The sequence below is a fragment of the Gracilinanus agilis genome, chromosome 4, assembly GCF_016433145.1.
Source record: "Gracilinanus agilis isolate LMUSP501 chromosome 4, AgileGrace, whole genome shotgun sequence".
NCBI classification, from domain to species: domain Eukaryota; kingdom Metazoa; phylum Chordata; class Mammalia; order Didelphimorphia; family Didelphidae; genus Gracilinanus; species Gracilinanus agilis.
The window spans coordinates 204805776-204831438 of NC_058133.1; the positions used below are offsets into that span (position 1 = coordinate 204805776).

General features: G+C 35.0%; 1 protein-coding gene across 1 annotated transcript in view; it reads right to left on the reverse strand.

Moving 5' to 3' along the window:
- MARCHF10 (membrane associated ring-CH-type finger 10) overlaps positions 1–25663 on the reverse strand; it is a 236968-nt gene that overhangs the window by 186467 nt on the left and 24838 nt on the right. The window contains exon 2 of the mRNA XM_044675133.1: positions 7343–7447. Coding sequence (XP_044531068.1) covers positions 7343–7447 — 105 coding nt within the window. The remainder of the gene's footprint in view (positions 1–7342; positions 7448–25663) is intronic.

The following is a 25663-nucleotide window of genomic DNA, read 5'->3' on the forward strand; positions in this document are numbered from 1 at the left end:
GGGGTGGACATGATTGAGGGTGTGGACTCGAAACTACCACACCAATGCAACTACCAACAATTTGGAAATTGGTCTTGATCAAGGACACATGACAAAACTAGTGGAAATATGCATCGGCCATGGGTGGGGGGAGTGTGGGGGCGAAGGGGAAAGGAGGAGCATGAATCATGTAACCATGTTAAAAATGAATATTAATAAATGTCTGAAAAAAACTAAATTGGAAATTCTAAAAATTAAAGGAGAAATTAATAAAATTGAAAGTAAAAGAATCATTGAACTAATAAATAAGACTAGGAGTTGGTACTTAAAAAAACAAATAAAATAGACAAATTGCTGGTAATCTAATCAAAAAAGAAAGAAGAAAATCAAATTAACAGTATCAAAAATAAAAAGGGTGATCTCACCTCTAATGAAGAGGAAATTAAGACAATTATTAAGAACTACTTTGCCCAATTATATGGCAATAAATATGACAATCTAGGTGAAATGGGCAAATATTTAAAAATATATAAAATGCTTAGATTAACAAAAGAGGAAATAGAATACTTAAATAATCGCTTCTCAGAAAAAGAAATTGAACAAGCCATCAAGGAACTCCCTAAGAAAAAATCCCCAGGGCCAAATGGATCAAACAAGTGAATTCTATCAAACATTTAAAGAACAGCTAACCCCAATACTATATAAACTATTTGACAAAATAAGCAAAGAAGGAGTCTTATCAAATTCTTTTTGAGATACAAATGTGGTACTGATTCCTAAGCTAGGCAGGCCAAAAAAAAAGAGAAAAAAACTACAGACCAATCTCTTTAATGAACATAGATGCAAAAATCTTAAATAAAATACTAGCATAGAGACTACAGCAAGTCATCACAAGGATTATTCACTATGATCAGGTGGGATTTATACCAGGAATGCAAAGATGATTTAACATTAGGGAAACCATCTACATAATTAACTATATTGATAACCAAACTAACAGAAATCACAATTATCTCAATAGATGCAAAAAAAAGTCTTTGATGAAATACAACACCCATTCTTATTAAAAACACTAGAAAAGGGGGCAGCTGGGTAGCTCAGTGGATTGAGAGCCAGACCTAGAGATGGGAGGTCCTAGGTTCAAATCTGGCCTCAGACACTTCCCAGCTGTGTGACCCTGGGCAAGTCACTTGACCCCCATTGCCTACCCTTACCACTCTTCCACCTATAAGTCAATACACAGAAGTTAAGGGTTTAAAATTTAAAAAAAAAACACTAGAAAGTATAAGAATAGAAGGGCTTTTCCTCAAAATAATAAACAGCATTTATTTAAAACCATCAGCAAGTGTCATCTTTAATGGAGAAAAGTTAGAAGCCTTCCCAGTAAGATCAGGAATGAAGCAAGGATGTCCATTATCACCACAATTATTTAATATTGCATTAGAAATACCAATTATATAGCAATTAGAGAAGAAAAGATGAAGGGATTAAAGTAGGCAATGAGGAAACTAAACTATCACTCTTTGTAGATGATATGATGGTATATTTAAAGAATCCTGTAAATCAACTAAAAAGCTAGTAGAAATAATTGATAACTTTAGCAAAGTCGAAGTATAGAAAATAAATCTCACATAAATCATCTGCATTTCTATATATTTCCAACAAAAATCAGCAACAAGATTTAGAAAGAGAAACTCTATTTAAAATCATTCTGGAAGATACAAAATATTTGGGAATCTAACTGCTAAGGCAAAAACTCAGGAACTATATGAACACAACTATAAAACACTTTTCACACAATTAAAACTAGATCTAAACAATTGGAAAAACATTAATGCTCATGGGTAGGACAAGCTAATATAATAAAAATGACAATTCTACCTAAACTAATTTCCTTATTCACTGCCATACCTATCAAACTATGAAAAATTTTTTTAGTTTTTTTTTTTTAGAGAAAAATTATAACAAAGTTCATCTGGAAGAACAAAAGGTCAAGAATATCAAGGAAAATAATTAAAAAAATGTGAAGGATGGGGCCTAGCAGTATCACATCTTAAATTGTACTACAAAGCAGTGGTCATTAAAACAATACGGTACTGGCTAAAAAAGATAGATAGGTGGATCAGTAGAATAGACTAGGGGTAAATGATCTCAGTAAGCTAGAGCTTGATAAACCCAAAGATCCCAGCATTTGGAACAAAACTCACTATTTGACAAAAACTTCTTGGAAAATTGGAAAAAAGGATGGGAAAAATTATATTTAGACCAACATTTTACAACCTATACCAAGATAAATTCAAAATGGGTAAATGTCTTAAGTATAAAAAGTGAAATCATGAATAAATTAGGTGAACATAGAATAGTATTTGTCAGATTTATGGTAAAGGAAGGAATTTTTAAAAAGCAAGAGATAGAGAACATTACAAAATGTAAAATAAATAATTTTGATTATATTAAATTAAAAAAGGTTTCATACAAACAAAATCAATGCAACCAAAATTAGAAGAGAAGCAACAAACTGGGGAAAAAAATTTAAAACCAAAGGTCTAATTTCCCAAATATATAAGGAACTAAGTGAAATGTACAAGAAATTAAGCCATTCCCCAATTTATAAATATTAACCATTTGAATAGGCAGTTTACAGATAAAGAAATCAAAATTGTCAATAATCACATTAAAAAAGTGTTCTAAATCCTTCCTAATTAGAGAAATACAAATCAAGGCAATTTTGATACTACCTTACACCTCACAGATTGGCCAATATGGCAGTAAAGGAAAATAATAAATGTTGGAGGGAATGTGGCAAAATTGGAACACTAATAGACTGCTGGTGGAGTTGTGAATTTATCCAATTATTCTGGAAGGCAATTTGAAATTATGCCCAAAGGGCTTTAAAAGAATGCATACACTTTGACCCAGTAATACCATTACTAGGTTTGTACCTCAAAGAGATAATAATGAAAAATGTTTGTACAAAAATATTTATAGCCTTGCTCTATGTGGTAGCAAAAAATTGGAAAATGAGGGGGTGTCCCTCAATTGGGGAATGGCTGAACAAATTGTGGTATATGACAGTGATGGACTACTACAGTGCAACAAGAAATGATAAACTGCTTGATTTCCATACAACCTGGAAAGACTTCCATGAACTGATGCAGAGTGAAATGAGTAGAATCAGGAGAATATTGTACACAGAGACAGAAACATAGTGGGAGGATCATAGGTAATTAATTGACTTCACTACTGATAGCAATGCAATGATCCAGGACAATCCCAAGGGACTTATGAGAAAGAATACTATCCACATTGAGAGAAAGAACTGTAGGAGTAGAAACACAGAAGGAAAACATTTGATTTCTCACTTGTTTATATAGGTATTGGATGTGAGTTTTTCCCTTTCCTGAAGATCTGACAAATATACTATTTTGTGTTCACCTAATTTGCTTATAGTTTCCTTCTTTAAATTCAAGTCATTCACCCATTCTGAGTTTATCTTGGTGTAGGGTGTGAGATGTTGATCTAAACCTAATCTCTCCCATATTGTTTTTCAATTTTCTCAGCAGTTTTTGTCGGATAGTGGATTTTTGTCCCAAAAGCTGGGCTCTTTGGTTTTATCATAGACTATTTTGCTGGTCATTTACCCCAAGTCTATTCCACTGATCCTCCCTTCTGTCTCTTAGCCAGTACCATATTGTTTTGATGACCACTGCCTTATAGTACAGTTTAAGATCTGGTACTGCAAGGCCCCCATACGTCGCATTTTTTTCCATTATTTCCCTTGATAGTCTTGATCTTTTGTTCTTCTAACTGAACTTTGTTATAGTTTTTTCTAATTCAATAAAAAAGTTTTTTGGTAGTTTGATAGGTATGGCACTAAATAAATAGATTAATTTGGGCAGGATGGTCATTTTTATTATGTTAGCTCATCCTATCCATGAGCAATTAGTGCTTTTACAATTGTTTAGATCTAGTTTTAATTGTGTGGAAAGTGTTTCGTAGTTGTGTTCGTATAAGTCCTGTGTATGTCTTGGCAGAAATTACAAAATGTACAATAAATAATTTTGGTTACACTAAATTAAAAAGGTTTTGTACAAACAAAACCAATGCAACCAAAATTAGAAGGGAAGCAACAAAATGGGAAAAAAATATTTATAACAAAAAACTCTGACAAAGGTCTAATTACTCAAATATATAAGGAGCTAAATCAATTGTACAAAAAAATCAAGTCATTCCCCAATAGGTAAATGAGCAAGGGACATGAATAGACAATTTTCAGATAAAGAAATCAAAACTATCAATAAGCACATGAGAAAGTGTTCTAAATATCTTATAATTAGAGAAATGCAAATCAAAGCAACTCTGAGGTATCACCTCACACCTAGCAGATCGGCTAAAATGACAGCAAAGGAAAGTAATAAATGTTGAAGGGGATGTGGCAAAATTGGGATATTAATGCATTGCTGGTGGAGTTGTGAATTGGTCCAAACATTCTGGATGGCAATTTGGAACTACACCCAAAGAGCACTAAAAGACTGCCTTCCCTTTGATCCATCCATACCACTGCTGGGTTTATACCCCAAAGAGATCATAAGGAAAAAGACATGTATGAAAATATTTATAGCCGTGTTCTTTGTGGTGGCAAAAAACTGGAAAATGAGGGAATGTCCTTCAACTGGGGAATGGCTGAACAAATTGTGGTATCTGTTGGTGACAGAATACTACTGTGCTCAAAGGAATAATGAACTGGAGGAATTCCATGTGAACTGGAACAACCTTCAGGAATTGATGCAGAGTGAAAGGAGCAGATCTAGGAGAACTTTTTACATAGAGATGGATACACTGTGGTAAAATCGAATGTAATGGACTTCTCAACTAGCAACAATGCAATGATCCAGGACAACTCTGAGGGACTTATGAGAAAGAACATCATTCACATTCAAAGGAAGAACTATGAGAATAGAAGCACAGAAGAAAAACAACTGCCTGATCACATGGATTGATGGGGATATGATTGGGAATATTGACTCTAAACGAGCACCCTAGTGCAAATATCAATAATATGGAAATAGGTCTTGACACATGTAAAACCTAGTGGAATTGTGCATCAGCTATGGAAGGAGGTGGGAGGAGGAGAAGAATAGAACATGAATCCTATAACCATGGAAAAATGTTCCAAATAATTAATAAAATAAAGTTCTAAAAAAAGATTACAAAAATGAATAATATGGAAATGGGTATTGAGTGATTACATTTATAACCCAGTGGAATTTCTTGTCAGCTCTGGGAGGGGGAGGGAAAGAATACAAATCATGCAAGCATGGAAAAATACTTAAATTTAAAAAAGAATACACAGAAAAATGCCCAGAAAAAAAGATTGACTTTTTGGCCACAGTAACTCTTGAAGACTCTGATAAATCATAGAGAAGCTGTGATCTGTATTAGTGAAGGGAAGAAACTATACTAATAAAATTACAGACCCTTTTAAGTATAAAAAAGTATTATGGAATAGTATGACAACAAAAATTTAAATACAAGAAAATATTCAATTATATGAAATGTTACAAAATTAAGGCAACATGCTGAACAACAGTGCATACTGAATGACTAAAAGTTATATTTTTTAAAAGGAAAGCAAAATCAAAGGTGATATAACAGAAGATGGACTCAGACATGGAGACAGAACAAACATCTTTTGTTTGACAATATTTGGTGGCTGAACTTTCTGTAGGACTCCCTATCCTATGAATTCTTCCCTAGGTTTTATGATTTCCTTAAGTTTCTATACTATCTCTTCTTCCTTTCATCATTAAACTTCTTGGAAGATCAGTCTTTACTTTCTTCATCTGCTTTTATCAACACCTTTATACCTCAACTCTATCTCTGATGACTCTCTTTTGTCCCTTACAATTAATCAAGTTGCTGTTTCTGCCGCTGCAATTTTTTTGCATTCATCATTTTTCTTATGTTACTGTGATTCAGGACCCTGCTACCTCTACACTGAGACTACTATAATCACCTCCTAAATGGTTTCCTGACCTTTGGTCCCTCATTCTTCCACTTCGTTTTACACATTGCTGCAAGATTAATCTTCCTAAAATACAATCTTATCATATTTTGTTCCTTCCCCATGACTTTAAAGTCATCAATAGCTTCCCTATCAAATAGAGTACAAATTCCTTGGCCTAACATCACAGGCTCTCAATGATTTAGCTCCAACCTGTCTCAATCCTAGTCTTTTCTTCCAGTATTTCCCTTTAAATATACAAAAAGGATATTCACAATTCCTAGATATGCCAGCTTCTTCTCTAACTCTTTGCACATCTTATTCTTCTCCTTGGAATTCTTCTACTCCCATTTCTATTTGTTCCATTCTTAGTTTTCCTTTGGTGTTCAGTTTAAATGCTATTTGTTCCATGAAGTTTTCCATAACTGTCCTCTGAACTACCATAGCATTTTCTTCCTGTTATAGTACTCATATAGCATATTCTATAATTGCATAAGAGTTATTTGTATAATTTTATCTCTACCACTAGAGAAGATGGTAGAGGTCCATGAAAGAAGGGACCATATCTATAAGATATACTTTATATTCTGAATACTTAGTACAAAGGAGGTACTAAATAAATGTTGAACAAATGGATGTTGAATGAATAAGTGAATATCATTTGAACATAGTCCTTGGTTCTCAGATCTTACCTAAGATAGATAAAATTCTTTACAGGGAACATGGCAGAAGTCCATGACAGAAGGGAACTTGTCTAATTATGTTTTATAATCTCCTTATGTTAGTACACATTGGGTACTAAGTAAATGTCTGTTGAACAAATCAAATAGATGTTGAATGAACAAACAAATATCATTTGAACATAGTTTATGGTCCTTAGATCTTACCTAGGATAGATAAAATTCTTTACAAATAAGGTCTTAAATATAAGTTAACTAATGGTAGATAGATTTACTCTAGAACTAAATGATAGAAATATTAGTCATTAAGGACAAATTCTTACTGAAATTTATAAGTTTTTATCATATAAAATTAATGAATGAAAACCTAGTGATTTCAATGAATACAGTCACTAATAAGATGCAGTACCTCCAACTTTGAGAATCATTGGTTTTTTAAATTAGAAGGCCCATGTTTTTCAATCCATTCTTGTATAGATGAGGAAATGGGAATAGCGACATGGTTAGCTGGTATAAGAGCCAAGAGTGCAATTGAGGTGTCAATATGCTCTATCCATTGTATCACGTTAGTATTTTTTATTATCTACTATTCACAAAAGACTTCTGGATACATACAAAGAAACAAGCAATCTCTTTTTTTAAAAAAGGCAAAAATTAAAAACGAAAACCTCTTAAGTACCTGTCTGGAAGATGATATAGATATACTTGAAGGTCGGGGTCTCTCAAAACTTGCCTCTTGCCTACAAAATTGATCTCGCTTCTTCTCCTGTCTTCTCAGGCAAGCCTAAAAAACAAAAATGTTTCTTAGGTTATTTAGTTCCACAGTTTACCCTCACTATAGTGCACCTTAGAAAAGTTATACTTTTCTTTGACCACATTTGTAATTTCCGAGATCAATTGTTTGCAACATAAAGTCCTGGGTTTTTTTAAGGTTAATTATCTTGCCAAGCTTGGGTCACATACACAGTATGTGTCAGAGATGGAACTAAAAACCAGGTCCTCTTGACTTCAATGTTAGTTTTCAATCAAATAAGTGACATGCATTTTTGCACTGGGGAAACAAGAATGAAACAATACCTTATGTCAAGGAGCTGGCATTCTATTAGGAGAAACAGCAGGAATACATATAAGTACATGCTGTAAAAGGAAAAAAATGGGAAGATTATGGTTGGACTGGATATTAAAGTTTGGTCACCAGGGATCAGTTACTCAATTCCAAATAAGAGGCCCAAGTCAGGATGACTTTTATGATGGTTTATTTACACTTAGGAAAGTTGAAGGTAGGGAAAATGAGAGAAACTCTGGCCTGGACCAGAGGCCTGAACCAGAGAGGCTTAGAGGCCTCAGCAGAGGGGGTACAGAGGTTAATTAAACAAGGCTTCTAGCCACAAGGCCTCTTCTAAGAAGAGAGGCCTCCTTGAGGCTAGAGCCTCTAGAAACACCAAGGAAAGAGAAAGAGAGTCAGCCTAACTTACTCACGTGACAATTCAAAGGGAAGCAGTCTGAGGTCTCACTAGAGTTCCTTCAACACCAAGTTCAAAGTGCCAAAAGCCCTCCTCCATAGGAAGTTATCAACATATTTAAAAGACAGCAGCTTTCATCACTTCCTGTGTCCACCTCCAGTTTCACGTGGACAAATGGCAGCCTCAACACTGTTTTGGACTGCTCAGGGGGCAGTCCCTTGTTTTTGTTGTTGTTGTTGTTGTTTTTTAATTTTAAACCCTTAACTTCTGTGTATTGATTTATAGGTGGAAGATTGGTAAGGGTAGGCAATGGGGGTCAAGTGACTTGCCCAGGGTCACACAGCTGGGAAGTGTCTGAGGCCGGATTTCAGTCCCTTGTTTTTGATTTGTCACTTACTATCACGTGTGGGTCACAGACCTCCCCCTCCCCACTTAATTCTAAGTTGGGTGAGGTGACATTATTCCTGGTGGCTAAAGTCTAAAGAATGAATGAGGGTGAGCTAATTCCATTTACACAATGCTGAATATTTTAAAAATAAATACAAGATAAGTAAATATGAGATAGCTGGGAGGACACTAGCACTTGGGAAGGATTAGGAAAGACCACGTAAGAAAGTAGTGCTTAAGTGGTATCTTAAAGGAAAAAAGGGATTTTTCAGAAGGAAGGTAAGGAAGGAAAAGCACACAGACAGGAGATGGAGTGCCACATGAGGTTAATTTTGGCTGAATGTGAATTTTGGATGTGGAAAGGAGAGTAATAAGAAGAATGGTAAGGGCTAGGCAATGGAGGTAAGTGACTTGCCCAGGGTCACACAACTATATAATATCTAAGGCAAGATTTGAACCTAAGACCTCCTGACTCTTGACCTAGCTCTCAACTCATTGAACCACCTAGCTGCCTAGCCCTTACCACTCTAAATTGGGTTCAGGTTGTGAAAGGTTTTAAAAAGTTTCATATTTTACCCTAGAAGTAATTGAGAACCACTGAAGTTAACAGAGTAGGAGAGAAACATAGTTAAATCTAAGATTAAGTAAAATCACTTTGGCAACTGAGTAAATAGATGGAGAGAGTAAAAGACTGTCAGGAGAGACTTAAGGCAAGGAGGCCAATTAGGAACTGTTGTGATAGGGTAGGCAAAGTGATAAGTTTCTAAATCAAGGTAATAGTGGTCTGAGTAGAGAGAAGGGGGTGGGAAGTAGATCATCAGGAATACTGTAGACATTGAAATAGCAAATTTTGGCAGATGATTTTATATTGGAGAAGAGTGATGAGTCAAGGATCACACTAAGACTATGAACCTTGGAAACTGGAAGAAAGATGGCACCTTCAACAGATACTGGAAAGTTAAGGAGAGGAGTGTTTTTTTTTGGCAGGGAGGAAGATAATAAGTTCCATTTTGAACATGTTGAATATGAGCTACTTTGGGGACATTTAGTTTGAAATGTCCAATGAGGAATTGGTGATAAAGGTCTAAAATTGAGGGAAGAAATTGGTACTGAATATATCATCAGTTAAGCCCATAAGGAGTTGAGACTGCCAACAGGGAGAATGTAAAGAAAAATGAAAAGAAGGCCCAGATTAGAAGCTTGGGGTACAGTCTCAGTTAGGGGGCATGATATGGATGATGAGCCAGCAAAAGGAACTGAGAAGATATGATCAGATAGGTAGGAGGAAAAACTGAGAGTATAGTTTCACAAACACCTAGAGGTGAAAGTATCCAAGAGGAAAGGATGTTTGGCACTGTCAAAGGCAGCACAGAGTTTAGGAGAATGAGGACTGGGAAAAGACAATCAAATTTGGCAACTGAGAGATAACTGGTAACAAGAGGAAAAAAAGTCATTTGAATGATGAGGTTGCTCTATTCACTATGCCATATTGCTTCAGGTGTTAGATATCCCCAAATATTTTTTTAAATCTAGTCATCCATTACAACAGAACGATTTCAAACCTCTCCTTACCTCATAAAGCTGGATCAAAAAAATTACTTATTTTGATGAAGATATTGTTCCAATAAATATAAGCTAATTTTTTCTGTGTATATACCTACTTAATTATATACCTAAATAACAGCTTCCTTTATCAAATTAATGTCTGAGGAATTACCCACACATTTCTTATGAGATCAAAGTCATTTTGAATTATAATAAAAATAAATCCCCAAATATGAAATATTATTAACAAAAGATGATCTTTCTTTGTTATTAAGAAATCTACTGTCAAAATATTCCCCATAGTATTACATCAGAAACTGAGGTTATCTTCTGTGATTGTGAAGAAATCTTATTTGAAAGTATAGAGACCACTGGAAAAAAATAAAGCCTTTTCCATTGAACCTGACATTTTCCAAAACCAAGCAGCATTAATTTAAAAAAGATTAACGTGGCATTCTTAGAAGAAGCCCTGTGGCATAGTGCTCTAAGGATTATACTTACAGTCAGGAAGCCTTAGTTACCAGGTTTCCACTCTTCCTCCTGGTACTTATTAGCTTATGACCACAGACAAATCACTTAAACTCTGTAATCCTTAAGCAACATCTCAAAACTAAAAAAAAGTTATATTCTTCTTAAATTTTCATTCTCTATTAACAGAAGTAGTCCCATAATGAAATTTTGTTTATTTTTAAATTTAATTTTTAAAAATCTTTCCATGGTTACATGATTCATGTTGTCTTCCTCCCCTTTTCCCTCCCCATTCCCGGAACTGACAAGCAATTCCACTGAGTTATACATGTGTTCATGTGTTATCACTTGATATCTATTTCTATATTATTCATTTTTGTAATAGAGTAATCTTTTAAAACCAACCCCCCAAATCATGTACCTATAGAAAAAAGTAATAAATCATATGCTTTTCTTCTGTGACTCTACTCCCACAGTTCTTTCTCTGGATGTGGATAGTGTTCTTTCTCCTAGGTCCCTCAGGATTGTCCTGGATCATTGCATTGCTACTTGTAACAGTCAACTACATTTGATCGTTCAACAATGTGTACAATGTTCTCCTGGTTCTGTTCATTTCACTCTGTATCAGTTCATGGAGTTCTTTCCAGTTCATGTAGAAATCAAGCAGTTCATCATAGCACAATAGTATTCCATCACCATAATATATCACAATTGGTTCAGCCATTCCCCCAATCGAGGCCCCCCACCATTTTCCAATTCTTTTTGCCATCACAAAGAGTGCAGCTATGAATATTTTTGTACAACCACCCCATATACATAATGGAATTCTGGATCACCAGGGAAATCATGTATTGTTTTTGTGTAGTTGTTTCAGTCCTGTATGACTCTTTGTGACCTCTTTTGGAATTTTCTTAGCAAAGATACTGGAGTAATTTTCCATTTCCTTCTCCAGCCCATTTTACAGATAAGTGACTTGCCCAGAATCACACAGCTAATAAATGTCTGAGGCCACATTTGAATTTGGGAAGGATAAGTATTCCTGACTCCAGGCCCTGCCCCCTCTATTCACTGGAACAACTAGCTGCCCCCAAAAGATAGATATAGCCAAAGATTAAGAAAATCCTAGGACTTAAAAGTAGCCTGCATAGCCACATAGCCAAGCCTGGGTTGGAAGCCTGTACCATTAGTCTATTGTCAGGATCAATTACATCATTGATGTAGAGGAAATTTTGCCTCTAAGCAAAACTCTGAATTCTCAAGACAGAGATTCAAGACTATATTCTGCCTTGATCATCAAGACATAGGTTTGGGAGACTGCTCATAAAGGAAAATTAATTCTCTTATGCTCCAAAATTAACCTTTTCATTAAAAAAAAAGTAAAATGCATAGTTAGTCATGGTCCGTGTAACTAAGAAATCAGGGTAATCCTAAAAGAAATTGGGCAATGCATGTAATAAAAATTCAACTAATTATGAATTCTAACATTTTTCCTTTTTGCTTATTTTTTTATTGGAATCTATATCTATGGGGAGCACTGAGTATATGGTTATTTGCCAAAGACAGATGCTCATGTTCTCTTAATCTACTGTTAAGAGGAGCAAAAGAAGGGAATACAGATGAATAGAAAGAGGGAGGAGATAGCATCAACAAATGCAGGAAAGGCCAATCCAAGTTTGTGAAATGAATAGAATTTTTGTGGACTAAATGTCTTTTGAAAATTATCTCTAAGACTATATGTGGCTTCAATAGTTCTTTGCCAAAAAGGGGAGGAGGGAGAGAGATTAACTCACATAGTGACAAAAGGATGATTCCAAACTCCTCCTGTTCCTTTTCTTTCTAGCTCTTCATATCGTTCTATGAGTAGGAGGACAGAACAATAGAAAGGCAGATATTTTCTAATCCTTTCTAACCTTTCTACAGTCAAGCAACTTTTCAAGTGTTATTTAAACACTGATCCTTCTCCTTTTGCATTTAAAGCTCTAGTAAACAGTAAGAAAATAAATATGGCAATAAACTTAGGCTTATGGAACTATAGAGATGCTTCCCTAATTCTTTAGTTTTCTATTTATAGTGAATTGTTATGTCTTTTTTGCTGTTGTTTTAACTTAGAACTATCCACACCAAAATGTTCTAGTGACACTTCAAATATCAGTATGTCCAAAACTCAGCTTGTGTCTCTTACTAATTTCTCTCAATGTTACCATCGTCTTCTCAGTCACCTAGGCTTACAGCCTAGAAGTCATCTTTGGTTCTTCCTTCTCCTTAATCCACAAATCCAATTAGTTATCAAACGTCTTTTGACTTTACTTCTGATAGTATGGCACTAAATAAGTAAATTAATTTGGGTAGAATGGTCATTTTTATTATGTTAGCTTGTACTACCCATGAGCAGTCAATGTTTTTCCAATTGTTTTGATCAAGCTTTAATTGTCTGAAAAGTGTTTTGTAGTTGTTTTCGTATAATTCCTGTGTTTGTTTTGGTAGAAAGATTCCTAAGTATTTTATATTGTCTAGGGTGATTTTAAATGGCGTTTCTCTTTCTACCTCTTGCTGCTGTGATGTTTTGGAGATATATAGAAATGCTGATGATTTATGTGCATTCATTTTGTATCCTGCAACTTTGCTAAAGTTGTGATTATTTCTTTTAGCTTTTTAGTTGATTCTCTAGGATTTTTTAAGTAGACCATCATATCATCTGCAAAGAGTGATAGCTTAGCCTCCTCATTGCCTATTTTAATATCTTCAATTTCTTTTTCTTCTCTAATTGCTACTGCTAGTGTTTCTAGTACAATGTTAAATAATAGAGGCGATAGTGGGCATCCTTGTTTCACACCTGATCTTATTGGAAAGGCTTCTAATTTATCCCCACTGCATATGACGCTTGTTGGTGGTTTTAGATATATACTGTTTATTATTTTTAGGAAAGGTCCTTATGTTCCTATATTTTCTAGTGTTTTCAATAGGAATGGATGTTGTATTTTGTCAAAGGCTTTTTTAGCATCTATTGAGATAATCATGTGGTTTTTGTTGGTTTGCTTGTTGATATTATCAATTATGTGGATGGTTTTCCTAATGTTGAACCATCCTTGCATTCCTGGTATAAATCCCACCTGATCATGGTGGATGATCTTCTTAATTACTTGCTGGAGTCTCTTTGCTAGTATTCTGTTTAAGATTTTTGCATCTATGTTCATTAAGGAAATTGGTCTGTAGTTTTCTTTCTCTGTTTTTGATCTCCCTGGCTTTGGAATCAGTACCATATTTGTGTCATAAAAGGAATTTGGTAGGACTCCTTCTTTGCTTATCATATCAAATAATTTGTATAGTATTGGGATTAGTTGCTCTTTGAATGTCTGATAGAATTCACTTGTGAATCCACCTGGTCCTGGGGATTTTTTCTTTGATGGCTTGTTCAATTTCTTTTTCTGACATGGGATTATTTAAGTATTCTGTTTCTTCTACTGTTAATCTAGGCAATTTATATTTTTGTAAATATTCATCCATCTCACCTAGATTGCTATGTTTATTGCCATATAATTACATAAAATAGTTTTTAATGATTGTCTTGATTTACTCTTCATTAGAGGTGAGGTCTCCCTTTTCATCTTTAATACTGATGATTTGGTTTTCTTCTTTCCTTTTTTAAATTAGATTAACCAGTACTTTGTCTATTTTACCTGTTTTTTCAAAGTACCCGCTTCTAGTCTTGTTTGTTAATTTAATAGTTCTTTTAACTTCAATTTTATTGATTTCTCCTTTAATTTTTATAATCTCTAATTTGGTGTTTAGCTGAGGATTTTTAATTTGTTCCCTTTCTAGTTTTTTAATTTGCATGCCCAGTTCATTGATCTTTGCCTTCTCTAATTTGTTAATATATGCATTCAAGGATATAAATTTCCTCCTGAGTACTGCCTTGGCTGCATCCCACAAAGCTTGGTAGGATGTTTCATCATTGTCATTCTCTTCAATGAAATTATGGATTGTTTCTATGTTTTCTTCTTTAACTAACTGGTTTTGGAGAATCATATTATTTAATTTCCAATTAGTTTTTGATTTGCCTGTCAAGGTGCCCTTACTAATTATTATTTTTATTGCATTATGATCTGAGAAGGTTACATTTATTATTTCTGCTCTTTTGCATTTGTTTGCAATGTTTCTATGCCCTATTACATGGTCAATCTTTGTGAATGTACCATGTGCAGCTGAAAAGAAGGTGTATTCCTTTTTGTCCCTATTTATTTTTCTCCACATATCTATTAAATCTAATTTTTCTAGGATTTCATTTACCTCTCTTATCTCTTTCTTATTTATTTTTTGGTTTGATTTAATCTAAATCTGAAAGAGGAATATTTAGATTTCCCACTAGTATGGTTTTACTATGTATTTCCTTCTTGAGCTCAGCTGGTTTCTCCTTTAGGAATTTGGATGCTATACCATTTGGTGCATACACGTTGAGCACTGTTATTTCCTCATTGTCTATACTGCCTTCTATCAGGATGTAATTACCTTCCCTATCTCTTTTAACCAAATCTATTTTTACTTTGGCTTTGTCAGAGATCATGATTGCCACTCCTGCCTTCTTTTCATGTGTGATATTTTGAAGAAAAACAGGAATTAGTCTTAGGCTCTGAGAGAACGCGAAAAAGAATTAAAAAATCAAATAAGACAGGTCAAAGAAAATGGGAAAATAAGTGCAAGTAATGCAAAAAGCAAATAACAGCTTAAAAAGCAAAATTGGTCAACTGGAAAGAAGCACAAAAATCAAATGAAGAGAAGAGTTCTTTGAAAAACAAAAGTGGCCTAATGGAAAAAGAGGCAAAAAAAATCTAATGAACAAGAGAGTTACATGAAAAGCAGAATGGTCCAAATGGAAAAGGAAGATCTAAAAGTCATCAAAGAAATTCATTCTTTAAAAATTAGAATTGGGCAAATAGAATTTAATGACTTCACAAGACAGAAAGAAAAACAAAATCAAAAGAATGAAAAAGTGGAAGAAAAAGTGAAATATCTCATTGAAAAAACAACTGACCAGGAAAATATAACCAGAAGAGTCATAAGAATTATTGGACTACCTGAAAGTCATGACAAAAAAAACCCTACACATCACATTACAAGAAATTTTCCAAGAAATCTGCCCTGATATTCTTGAACAAGAGGGTAAAATAGAAATGGGCGAGGGAGATGAATAGGCAGTTTTCAGATAAAAAAATCAAAACTATTAATAAGCAGAAGAAAAAGGTGTTCTAAATCTCTTATAATTAGAAAAATGAAAAACAAAACAACTCTGAGGTACCACCTCACACCTAGCAGATTGGCCAATATGACAGCAAAAGAAAGTAATAAATGTTGGAGGGGATGTGGCAAAATTGGGACACTAATGCATTGCTGGTGGAGTTGTGAATTGATCTGACCATTCTGGAAGGCTATTTCGAACTATGCCCAAATGGGCTTTAAAAGACTTATCCATCCATACCACTGCGGGGTCTGTACCCCAAAGAGATAATAAGGAAAAAGACTTGTACAAAAATATTTATAGCTGCCTTCTTTGTGGTAGCAAAAAATTGGAAAATGAGGGGGTGACCATCAATTAAAGAATGGCTAAACAAATTGTGGTATCTGATGGTGATAGAATACTATTTTGCTGAAAGGAATAATGAACTGGAGGAATTTCATGTGAACTGGAATGACCTCCAGGAATTGATGCAGAGTGAAAGGAACAAAACCAGGAGAACATTGTACACAGAAACTGATATGCTGTGGCACAATTGAACATAAGGTATTCCTCTACTAGCAGCAATGCAATGATCCAGGACAATCCTGAGAGACTTATGAGAAAGAATGGTATCCACATCCAGAGAAAGAACTGTGGGAGTAGAAATGCAGAAGAAAAACTTATGATTGATCACATAGTTCGATGAGGATATGATTGGAGATATTGACTTTAAATGACTCTATTGCAAATAGTAATAATATGGAAATAAGTTTTGAACAATGATATATGTAAAACCCAGTGGAATTTCTCATTAGCTCCAGGAGAGGGGAGGGAGGTGGGGAAGGAAAGAACATGAATCATGTAACCATGGAAAAATATTCTAAATTAATTAATTTTTTTAAAAAACAGTAAAATAGAAATTAAAAGAATCTACAGATCACCTCCTGCAAAAAAATCTCCAAATGACAACTCCCAGGAATGTTATAGTCAAGTTCAAGAGCTCCCAGGTCAAGGAAAAAATACTATAAGCAGCCAAAAAGAAACAATTCAAATACTATGGGACCACAGTCAAGATTTCAAAGGATCTGGCAGTTTCCACATAAAAGCACTGGAAGGCTTGGAATATGATATTCTGGAAGGCAAGAGAATTGGGTTTACAATCAATAATCACCAATCCATCAAAACTGACTATAGTCATTTCTGGGGAAATTTGGTCATTTAATAAAATAGATTTCCAAGCATTCCTGAAGGATGTCCAAATACAAAATTTGAGAAGCATTAAAAAGGTGAATAACAAAGAGAAAAAACTTAAGGGCTTCAATAAGGTCAAATTGTTTATATTTCTACATGGAAAGATATCTGAAACTTTAAAATTGTTAGTAATTAGAAGACATATACATAGACAGAGGGTGTAATAGTAAGCAGTTTAGGATGGTATGTAAATAACTACATTCTTATTCAGGCCCTTGTGTTTTCTTGTGTATTTCATATACCCCCTAACCAGTCTTTCTGATTCTTCTATTCCATATCCAATCAATCCTTCATACTTCTACATAAGGAATGCTCTAATTATGTCATTCTCCATTTCAATGGTTCCTTACTGACACTAATAATGTATAAGTTCCCCAGCTTGTCATTCAAGGTCCTAAACAATCTTACTTTGATCCTATTAATAAATGTTGTTGCTAGTCACTCATAAAGTAACTCATGAACTTATAAAGGTTCAGGTCCGATGGAGTTCAAGCCTACCCTGGAAGCTTATACATGAACTACCAAGCAAAGTTCTAAGTAAGTGTAATCTCTACAGCTCTCAAATGAGAGAAAGGGGAACATTAAGTAAGTAAATAGTATATGTTAGTCACTGTGCTAAGCTATCTCCTTTGATTCTCACAAGCACTCTGGTATTTATTTCCATTTGTCTCTGGTTGAAGAAACTAAGCCAAACAGAGGCTAAGTAACATTTCCAAATAAACAACTATTTTCTAGTCTTTCACTTTCTCTGTGGGGTATCACCAATTCCCAGTCAAATAATATATAGATTTATCCATTTAGAAATCAGTTCTGACCCACCCTCATTCCCTACAAAGGTTTTGTATAATCATATATTTTACTAGTATAAATGGAATACTAGTATAAATACATAGGAATATGTATTATATTATACATATTATATTATTATATCATATATTATATTAGTGCTATATTATACTATTAATATAGTATATAATATTCTATATTCTATGTCCTGGTCAAATTGGACTACTCTTCACTTTTGTCCTGTTCTCTTCAATCTCTATGCTTTTGTTTCTTATTTGCACCATTCTCCATGTTTGGAATTGTCTTTTCCCTCTCTTGTCTACTGAAGTGCCGCATTTTGTTCAAAGCCCAAATCAAATTCAGCCTTTTCCAATAGTCTTACCCAACCCCTTCTAGGTGAAAGTGATCCCAACTTCCTCAGATTTATCATAGCACTTTGCCAAACAGATCCTCTCACTTCTGCTTATATCACCAACACTTGTACGTATGCTTTTCCTCAAGAAATAAAAAGATCTAAATGAAGGACTTCATGGGTGGCAATCAGTAAATCCATAAAGCCAGAGATTCACTGAAGTATAGAAGTAAATCTTTCTTCTCATAGATGGAAAACTTCTTGAGAATAATGTCTTTGTATCTTCAGGGACTAGCACAGGGCCTGTACAAGTAACTATTGTTGAATTAAATAAAAAGAGGGGGAAAGCAATGGAGCAGGCAATGGATATAGTTATAGATGCTTTAGTCAAATTTCATTAAGAGAAAATGGTCTGTTGACCTTTTAAATACTTACCTTTTAGTTACAATGATTAATGCCTAGATTACCTTAACTCACTGTCTGCCCATATGACAAAAACAGGTTGGATTTTTAGTGGTTTATTTTTATTGATATCTTCTATTTTTACATCACTTTCATTTCAAATATAATTCTCCCTACTCAGAGAGCCATTCATTATCACAAAAGAATAAGAAGAAAGAAAAATGGATATCTCAGCAAAACTAACCAATACAACAACCAACAACATTACCCATCTTCCATACCCACTGACCCTCATCTCATATCTCTGCAAGGAAGGGAAGGGATTACATTTTTCATCACTTCTTCAGGTATAAGCTGGGTCATTAGAATTACACAGCATTGGTATTTTTGGTTCTTTCCATTTATAATGTGGTAATCGTTATATATATTGTCATCCTGGTCACTTACATCATATTTAGGTCACTTTGAGTCATTTCCTAGAAATCTTCCTACACTTCTCTGAATTATTCAGATTTTATCTTTGCTTAGCGTGCAGCAACATTACATTAGTACACTGTGATTTTGTTTAAGCCATTCTCCAATCAATGAGCATTTAGTCCATTCCTATTTACTAATACATAAAGTGCTGCTATAAATATTTTCACATATGTTGGACTTTTCTTTTTTATCTTTGACTTCTTGAGGTACTTCACTAGCAGAGGGATCTCTAAGTCAAAGTAGTATGAACATTTCAGTCTTTTTCAGCATGAAACTAAATTGCTTCTCAGAATAGATAAACCAATTCAGTTACATCATCAATGTATTGTGTTTTCTGTCATAATTCTTCTAGCATTTATTGTTCCCCTCTTGTCCTCTTTGCCAATTTGTCAAGAATGAGGTAAAACTTTAGAGTTATTTTGCCTGAAATTTTTTTATTAGTGATTCGAACTGTCCCTTCCTTCTCCCTTTCTCTCTTTCCTTATTTCCCTATGTAGTGGGCTCCGGGTAAGGAATTCCTTCTATCAAAGCAGTTGAATATTTTCTTTACAATTTAAAATCTTAAGGAGTTGCCTAGAGTACTGAGAAGTTAACTGACTTGCCTAGAGTGACAAAGTTAATATGTATAAGAGACTAGACATGAATTCAAGTCTTTCAGATTGTCGAGATCAGCTCTTTATCAATGATAAGAGTAATAGATAACATTTATATAGTCCCTACTATGTGTCAGGTACTCTGTTAAGTACAAATATTTCATCTTGATCTGCATATTTGGTCTACCTAAGAGGCAAAAGCTGTTATAATCTCCATTTTACACTTGAGGAAACTGGGGCAGACAAAGGTAGAGTGACTTGCCCAGGGTCAGTAAGTATCTGAGGTGGAATTTGAATTCAGGTCTTCCTGATTCCAGGGCCAGGGCTCTATATACTATACTACCACTTAGCTGCCCCATTATGCCATATAGTTTCACAAGTTGTTAATATCTTTTTTTTAGAGAAATTTTTAAGTCCCATTGGACAACGAAAGGTCCATTGAACAAAGTTTAATTGCATCTATTAAGAACTCTCTATGACCTTAGCATATGTATTAGAGACTCTTTGTTGGAGAAGAGCCTTTATTTAAAGTTGAATTTTACTCTATCGAATAAAATGTTTTTTTGTAATCAACAAACAATAAAAAGCAGAAATATTTATTCTGTGTACTTTTAAGTCAATTAAGTTAATATAAATGTGGTCTGTTATAGAGAATTAATTACTAAATCCTACCAGTTCTATTCTTATATTATCATCAAGGAAGTCCTCAATATGCATGTAAATCAATCCCACCAAAATTTCATAAAAATGAAAAGGTAAGCATATGAGTCATTAGCCTTTTTATTGATATCAACATTATCTATATGACTTTTCCCCCTTTCTTCTGGCATCTTTTTTTCCCATTAGATAACTTATAAAATGATCCATCAGGGCTTACTGCTCTGAGTAGGCCTGGATTTCTTCAGCATGTGTCTGACTCAGGGCCATAAACTTTTAAAAATCATGTTTTCTCATTCAAATAGAACATTGGGGTCTGAGGGTTAGAGGGCTAACATGGTGATTCCTCTATCAACAATAATGAAAATAATCAAACCGCAGAAAGACTGCTCATTTTTATTGATATGACTCCCACATTAATAAGTAGAGATTTTGTGTCTGTTACATTAGAGCATACTTCATTTTGGTGGTGATGTTTTTTCAGTGCTTACCAATTCCAGCAACTTCCCTCTGTCTTCCAGAAGAAAGAAAACTAATTGTTCAATTCCCTAATAGCTAATCAATCAAGAAGTCAATATTTTTAAAGTACTTTCTTTTGACAGGCTCTGAGGATACAAAGATGAAATCATGTTCTTTATATCCTTTTTTAAAAATTGCTGGTATTTTTTGTTTATCTTCATTTCCCAATATACCCTTTCCCCCTGCCCCTACATAAAAAACAATCCCTTGTAATAAAAAATAAAAAGGGGGAGACGGGAAAACACATAGTAAATACCTAATCAATTAACAAGCATTTATTACGTATCTATTATGTTCTAGGCACTATGCTAGGTTCCAAGGGAACAAAGACAAAAATGAAACATTCCCATCCCATACAAAATGGGAGAGTCAACATGTATACATCTAAGTATATTCAAAATAAGTATGAGGTATAAGGCACAAGAAATTGGGTAATAAGGAAAGGGTTGTGTAAAAGGTGCCACCTGAGTTGATTTCTGGAGGAAACAGGGATTCTAAGGCACATAGGTTAGAGAGGAACACATTCCAAGAATGGGCAGCAGTCAGTTCAAAGACACCAAGAAATGAAAGGAAGTGTCAGGAGGAAGCCTGTCATCTATCATTGAACAAAGTAGAAGGAAGGAGGCAAACAAGAGCAAGATCATTTGAAAGGGGAGCAATAGGAGCTGGGGAAATCAGAAGTAAGGAGGATGGAAAGAAAGAAGTGTTTAAAAATCACCTTCTACTTGCCAGGCATTGTGCTTAGGGCTTTGCAAATATTGTCTAATTTGATCCTCACAACAACCCTGAGTGGTAGGTATTATTATGATCCTTATTTTACAGCTAAAGAAACTGAGGCAAACAGAAGTTAAAAACTTGCTCAGGGTCACTATTGAGAATATGAGGCTGGATTCACCATTCAGCTGCCGCTAAGATTTCTTGTGGGATGTGGCACTTCATCAGAACTTTGAAGGAGGTTATGCTATCTAAGGGACACAAAGACTACATGCCTGCAGGTATGGTGCCAGTAGAAGGAAGGTTGTGTGTAAAGAATAGAAGAAAGGTTAGTTTGGCTGGACCTGCTATGGGTAAATGAGAAGAAGAGTAACATAATCAGACTTGAGCTACAGGAATCTTACCCTGACAGCTATAAGAAAGATGGATTTGGAGAAAAAAAAAGAGGCTTAAGGAAGACCAACTCAAAGATTAATGCAACAAGTATAAGGCAGAGGTGATAAGAGCCTGGACCAGGATAATGGTGATGAGAGTGTTCATTGGTTGATTGAGATGATAACTGAATCCATCAGGGTGATGAAATCATCAAAAGTGAAAAAGAAAAAGTGAAAAGAAAAAGATCAGAGGGCTCAGGAGAATAAGGGGATTAAGCACTTCTGTTAAGCATCTATTATGAGCTGGGCACTGTTCTAAGCTCTTTACAAAAATTATATCATTTTATCTTCACAACCACCATGAGAGGTATATGCTATTATTATCCCCATTTTATAGTTGAGGACACTGAGGCTGAGAGGTGAAATGACTTGTTTAGAGTCACAAAAAATCTAGGAAGTATCTGAGGCAGAATTTGAATTCAGATCTAACTCTGGTGCTTTATCTGCCTTTCTGCAGCTTATCATCTTAGAACAATGAGAAGTTAAGTGACTTGCCCAGGATCACAAAGCCAGAGGTAGAACTTGAACTCAGGTCTTCTTGGCTCCTAAGGCTGTCTTGCTATTCACTAAACCAGTGACGGGCAAACTATTCCCCCAGGGACAGATCCAGGCCATAGTTTGCCCATCACTGCCTTAAGCAATTCCCTAACCACTCTGCCTCTCAAACAACAATACATGAATGTAAGAGAATATTACTATGTCTTAAGAAATCATGAATATGAGAAGTTAAAAAAAATGGGAAATAGCTATGAAATGATACAGTATAAAGAAAGCAGAACCAAGGAAATATACAAACTAAAAAAATTTTAATGGACTTCCAGGATAAGATGGCCACAGAGTAGAACCAAGGGTCTTCCTCTCCTCACCACGTACTGATATAAAGCGCCTCAAAAGGGCAAAAACCAAAATCAGACAAGTGAAGAGACTCTTCTGTAGGGCACAGCCAGGAAAGTAGGCAGGATTTGGGCATTTCCACGTTTTAAGAGGACAAAATTACTCCTACCAAAGTATGAGCTGATCACCCCCTCTCACTCCACCTATGGTGCCAGAGTCAGAGTGAGTGTGGGGCAATTGTTAGGTTCTCTGGGGGCTGGCTGAGGACACTACCCATTACCCCAGAGAGCAGAGAGACTTAGGACCCCAGGAGGCTGAGGAACGTGGAGCCTGGGTGCAGAGATAGGGCAGAGGATGGCAGCACGCTGCAGACACAGCAGAGACTGAAAAATAGCTTCAGGGCAAAACCGCTCTGTAGCTTGATGCAAAGACCTGCCTACCCTCTTCACTCAGACTTCTGACTGGGAAGGGAAGAAAAAACTAACACAGCAATGGTCACCAACACCCAGAACTACAATCTATAACTACCAAAAGAAAAAAAAACAAGAAAAAAAAACCCTTGGCCCTCGATAATTTCTATGGAGAAAACTCCAGGCTACAGAGTAGAGGATGACAAACAAGCAAACACATCCATCCCTTCCCAAAAAAAATGGAAATTGGTGAAAATCTTTTGAGAATCTCAGATTTAAGATTATGAACTAAGTCAGAAAGATAGAAGAAACTTGGCAAGAAAAGTGGGAAATAATTAAAAAAGAAACTAACAGTTTAAAAGGCAGAATCTCTCACTTAGAAAAAAAAGCCCAGGAATCAAATGAAATAAGCAAATTGGAGATCAGAATTGTCCGGCTGTAAGCCATGAAAAGCAGGATAGAACAAACAGAAAAGGAAAATCAAAAGATCATAGCTGAAAACCTGTCTTTAGTAACTAGAATTGGGCAAATATAAGCTAATGATCTCACAAGACAGCAAGAATTAATAAAGCAAAGTCAAAAGAATTACAAATTAGAAGGAAACATGAAATATCTCATTGAGAAATTGACTGACTTGGAAAACAGATTCAGCATTGAGTATATTTGTGGGGAGTATGCCCTAGGTTTATGAGGGGAATCTTTGGAACTATTATTCTTGCTATGTGATCTTAGGAAATGTTTTTACCTAGAGTTATTGTATCTATTGCCTGAATTTTTTTTAAAATCCTTACCTTCTGTCATAGAATCAATATAAGTATAGATTCTAAGGCAGAAGAGTGGTAAGGGCTGGGCAATAGGAGTTAAGTGACTTGCACAGGATCACACATTTAGGAAGTGTCTCAGGTCAGTTTTGAACCCAGGTCTTCTTGACTCCAGGCCTGGTGATCTATCCACTGAACTACCTAGCTGCAATCCTGGCTGAGTATTAATGGGAAGCACACTGATTCATGAGGCAGAATGCTAGAAGTACAAATCCATAGGGTTACTACCCATAGAATTCAAGGTAGCAGCCATCTTCCAGAGACCCACCCTGCAAATCTATAATTACAAGTTGAGGAAGTGTCCCAAAGAAGGTACTACAAGAGTGCTATAGAAATCTAAACTATGATTATATTGCCCTTTGAAGGTACTGATTATGTGTATTTGGTTTCATGTATCTTATTCCTTATTTTTGTCCAGATCTACCCTTGTGAGACAATGCCAAGCTAGCCTCATGTCATAACCAGAATTATTGTATTGATTAATCATTCAGTTAACATTTTTCAAAGATCCACCATGTGTATAAGCACTGTACATAAGCACTGTAAAGATATAGAAAAGAAAAAAAAACAGATCCAGAAGAGACAATTTGAGAATCATAGGCCTACCTGAAAACCTGGAAATAAACAGAAATCTTGACATCATACTACAAGAAAATTATCCAAGAAAACTTCCCTGATATTCTTCAACCAAGAGGGCAAAATAGACATTGAAAGAATCCACAGAACATCCTCTACATTAAATTCTCAAAAGACAAGCCCCAGGAATGTAATTGCCAAATTCAAGAGCTTCCAAGCTAAAGATAAAATATAGCAAGAAGCCAGAAATAGACAATTCATATATCAAGGAGCACCAATCAGGATTACACAGGATCTGGCAGTGTCCACACTAAAGGACCACAAGAGTCCTGGAATATGATATTCAGAAAGACAAGAGATTGGGCCTACAACCAAAGATCACCTACCCATCAAAACTGACTATATGTTTCTAGGGAAAAGTATGGGCATTTAACAAAATAGAAGATTTCCAAGTATTTGTAAAGAAAAGACCAAAACTAAACAGAAAAATTGATGTCCAAATACAAAACTCAAGAGAAACATGGAAAGGGAAAAAAGGAAGAGGGAAAAAAAATTTTTAAACGCTTCAGTAAGGTCAAATTGTTTAGACTCCTATGAGGAAAAATGATATTTGTAACTCTCAAAAACTATATTAACGGGGCAGCTGGGTAGCTCAGTGGAGTGAGAGTCAGGCCTAGAGACAGGAGGTCCTAGGTTCAAACCTAGCCTCAGTTACTTCCCAGCTGTGTGACCCTGGGCAAGTCACTTGACCCCCATTGCCCACCCTTACCACTCTTCCACCTATGAGACAATACACCGAAGTACAAGGGTAAAAAAAAAAATTAAAAAAAAAACACTATATTAACTCTCGTAGTAGTTAGAAGAATTATTCATTGGTATTAGTTGGGGCACAAGATACATTCATAAAAATTGACCATGTACTAGGGCATAAAAACATTGCAAACAAATGCAATAAGGCAGAAATAGTAAATGCAAACTTTTCAGATCATAATGCAATAAAAATAATAATAAGGGTACATGGAGAGGCAAATCAAAAATTAATTAGAAATCAAATAGTATGATTCTCCAAAATTGGTTAGTTAAAGAACAAATCATAGAA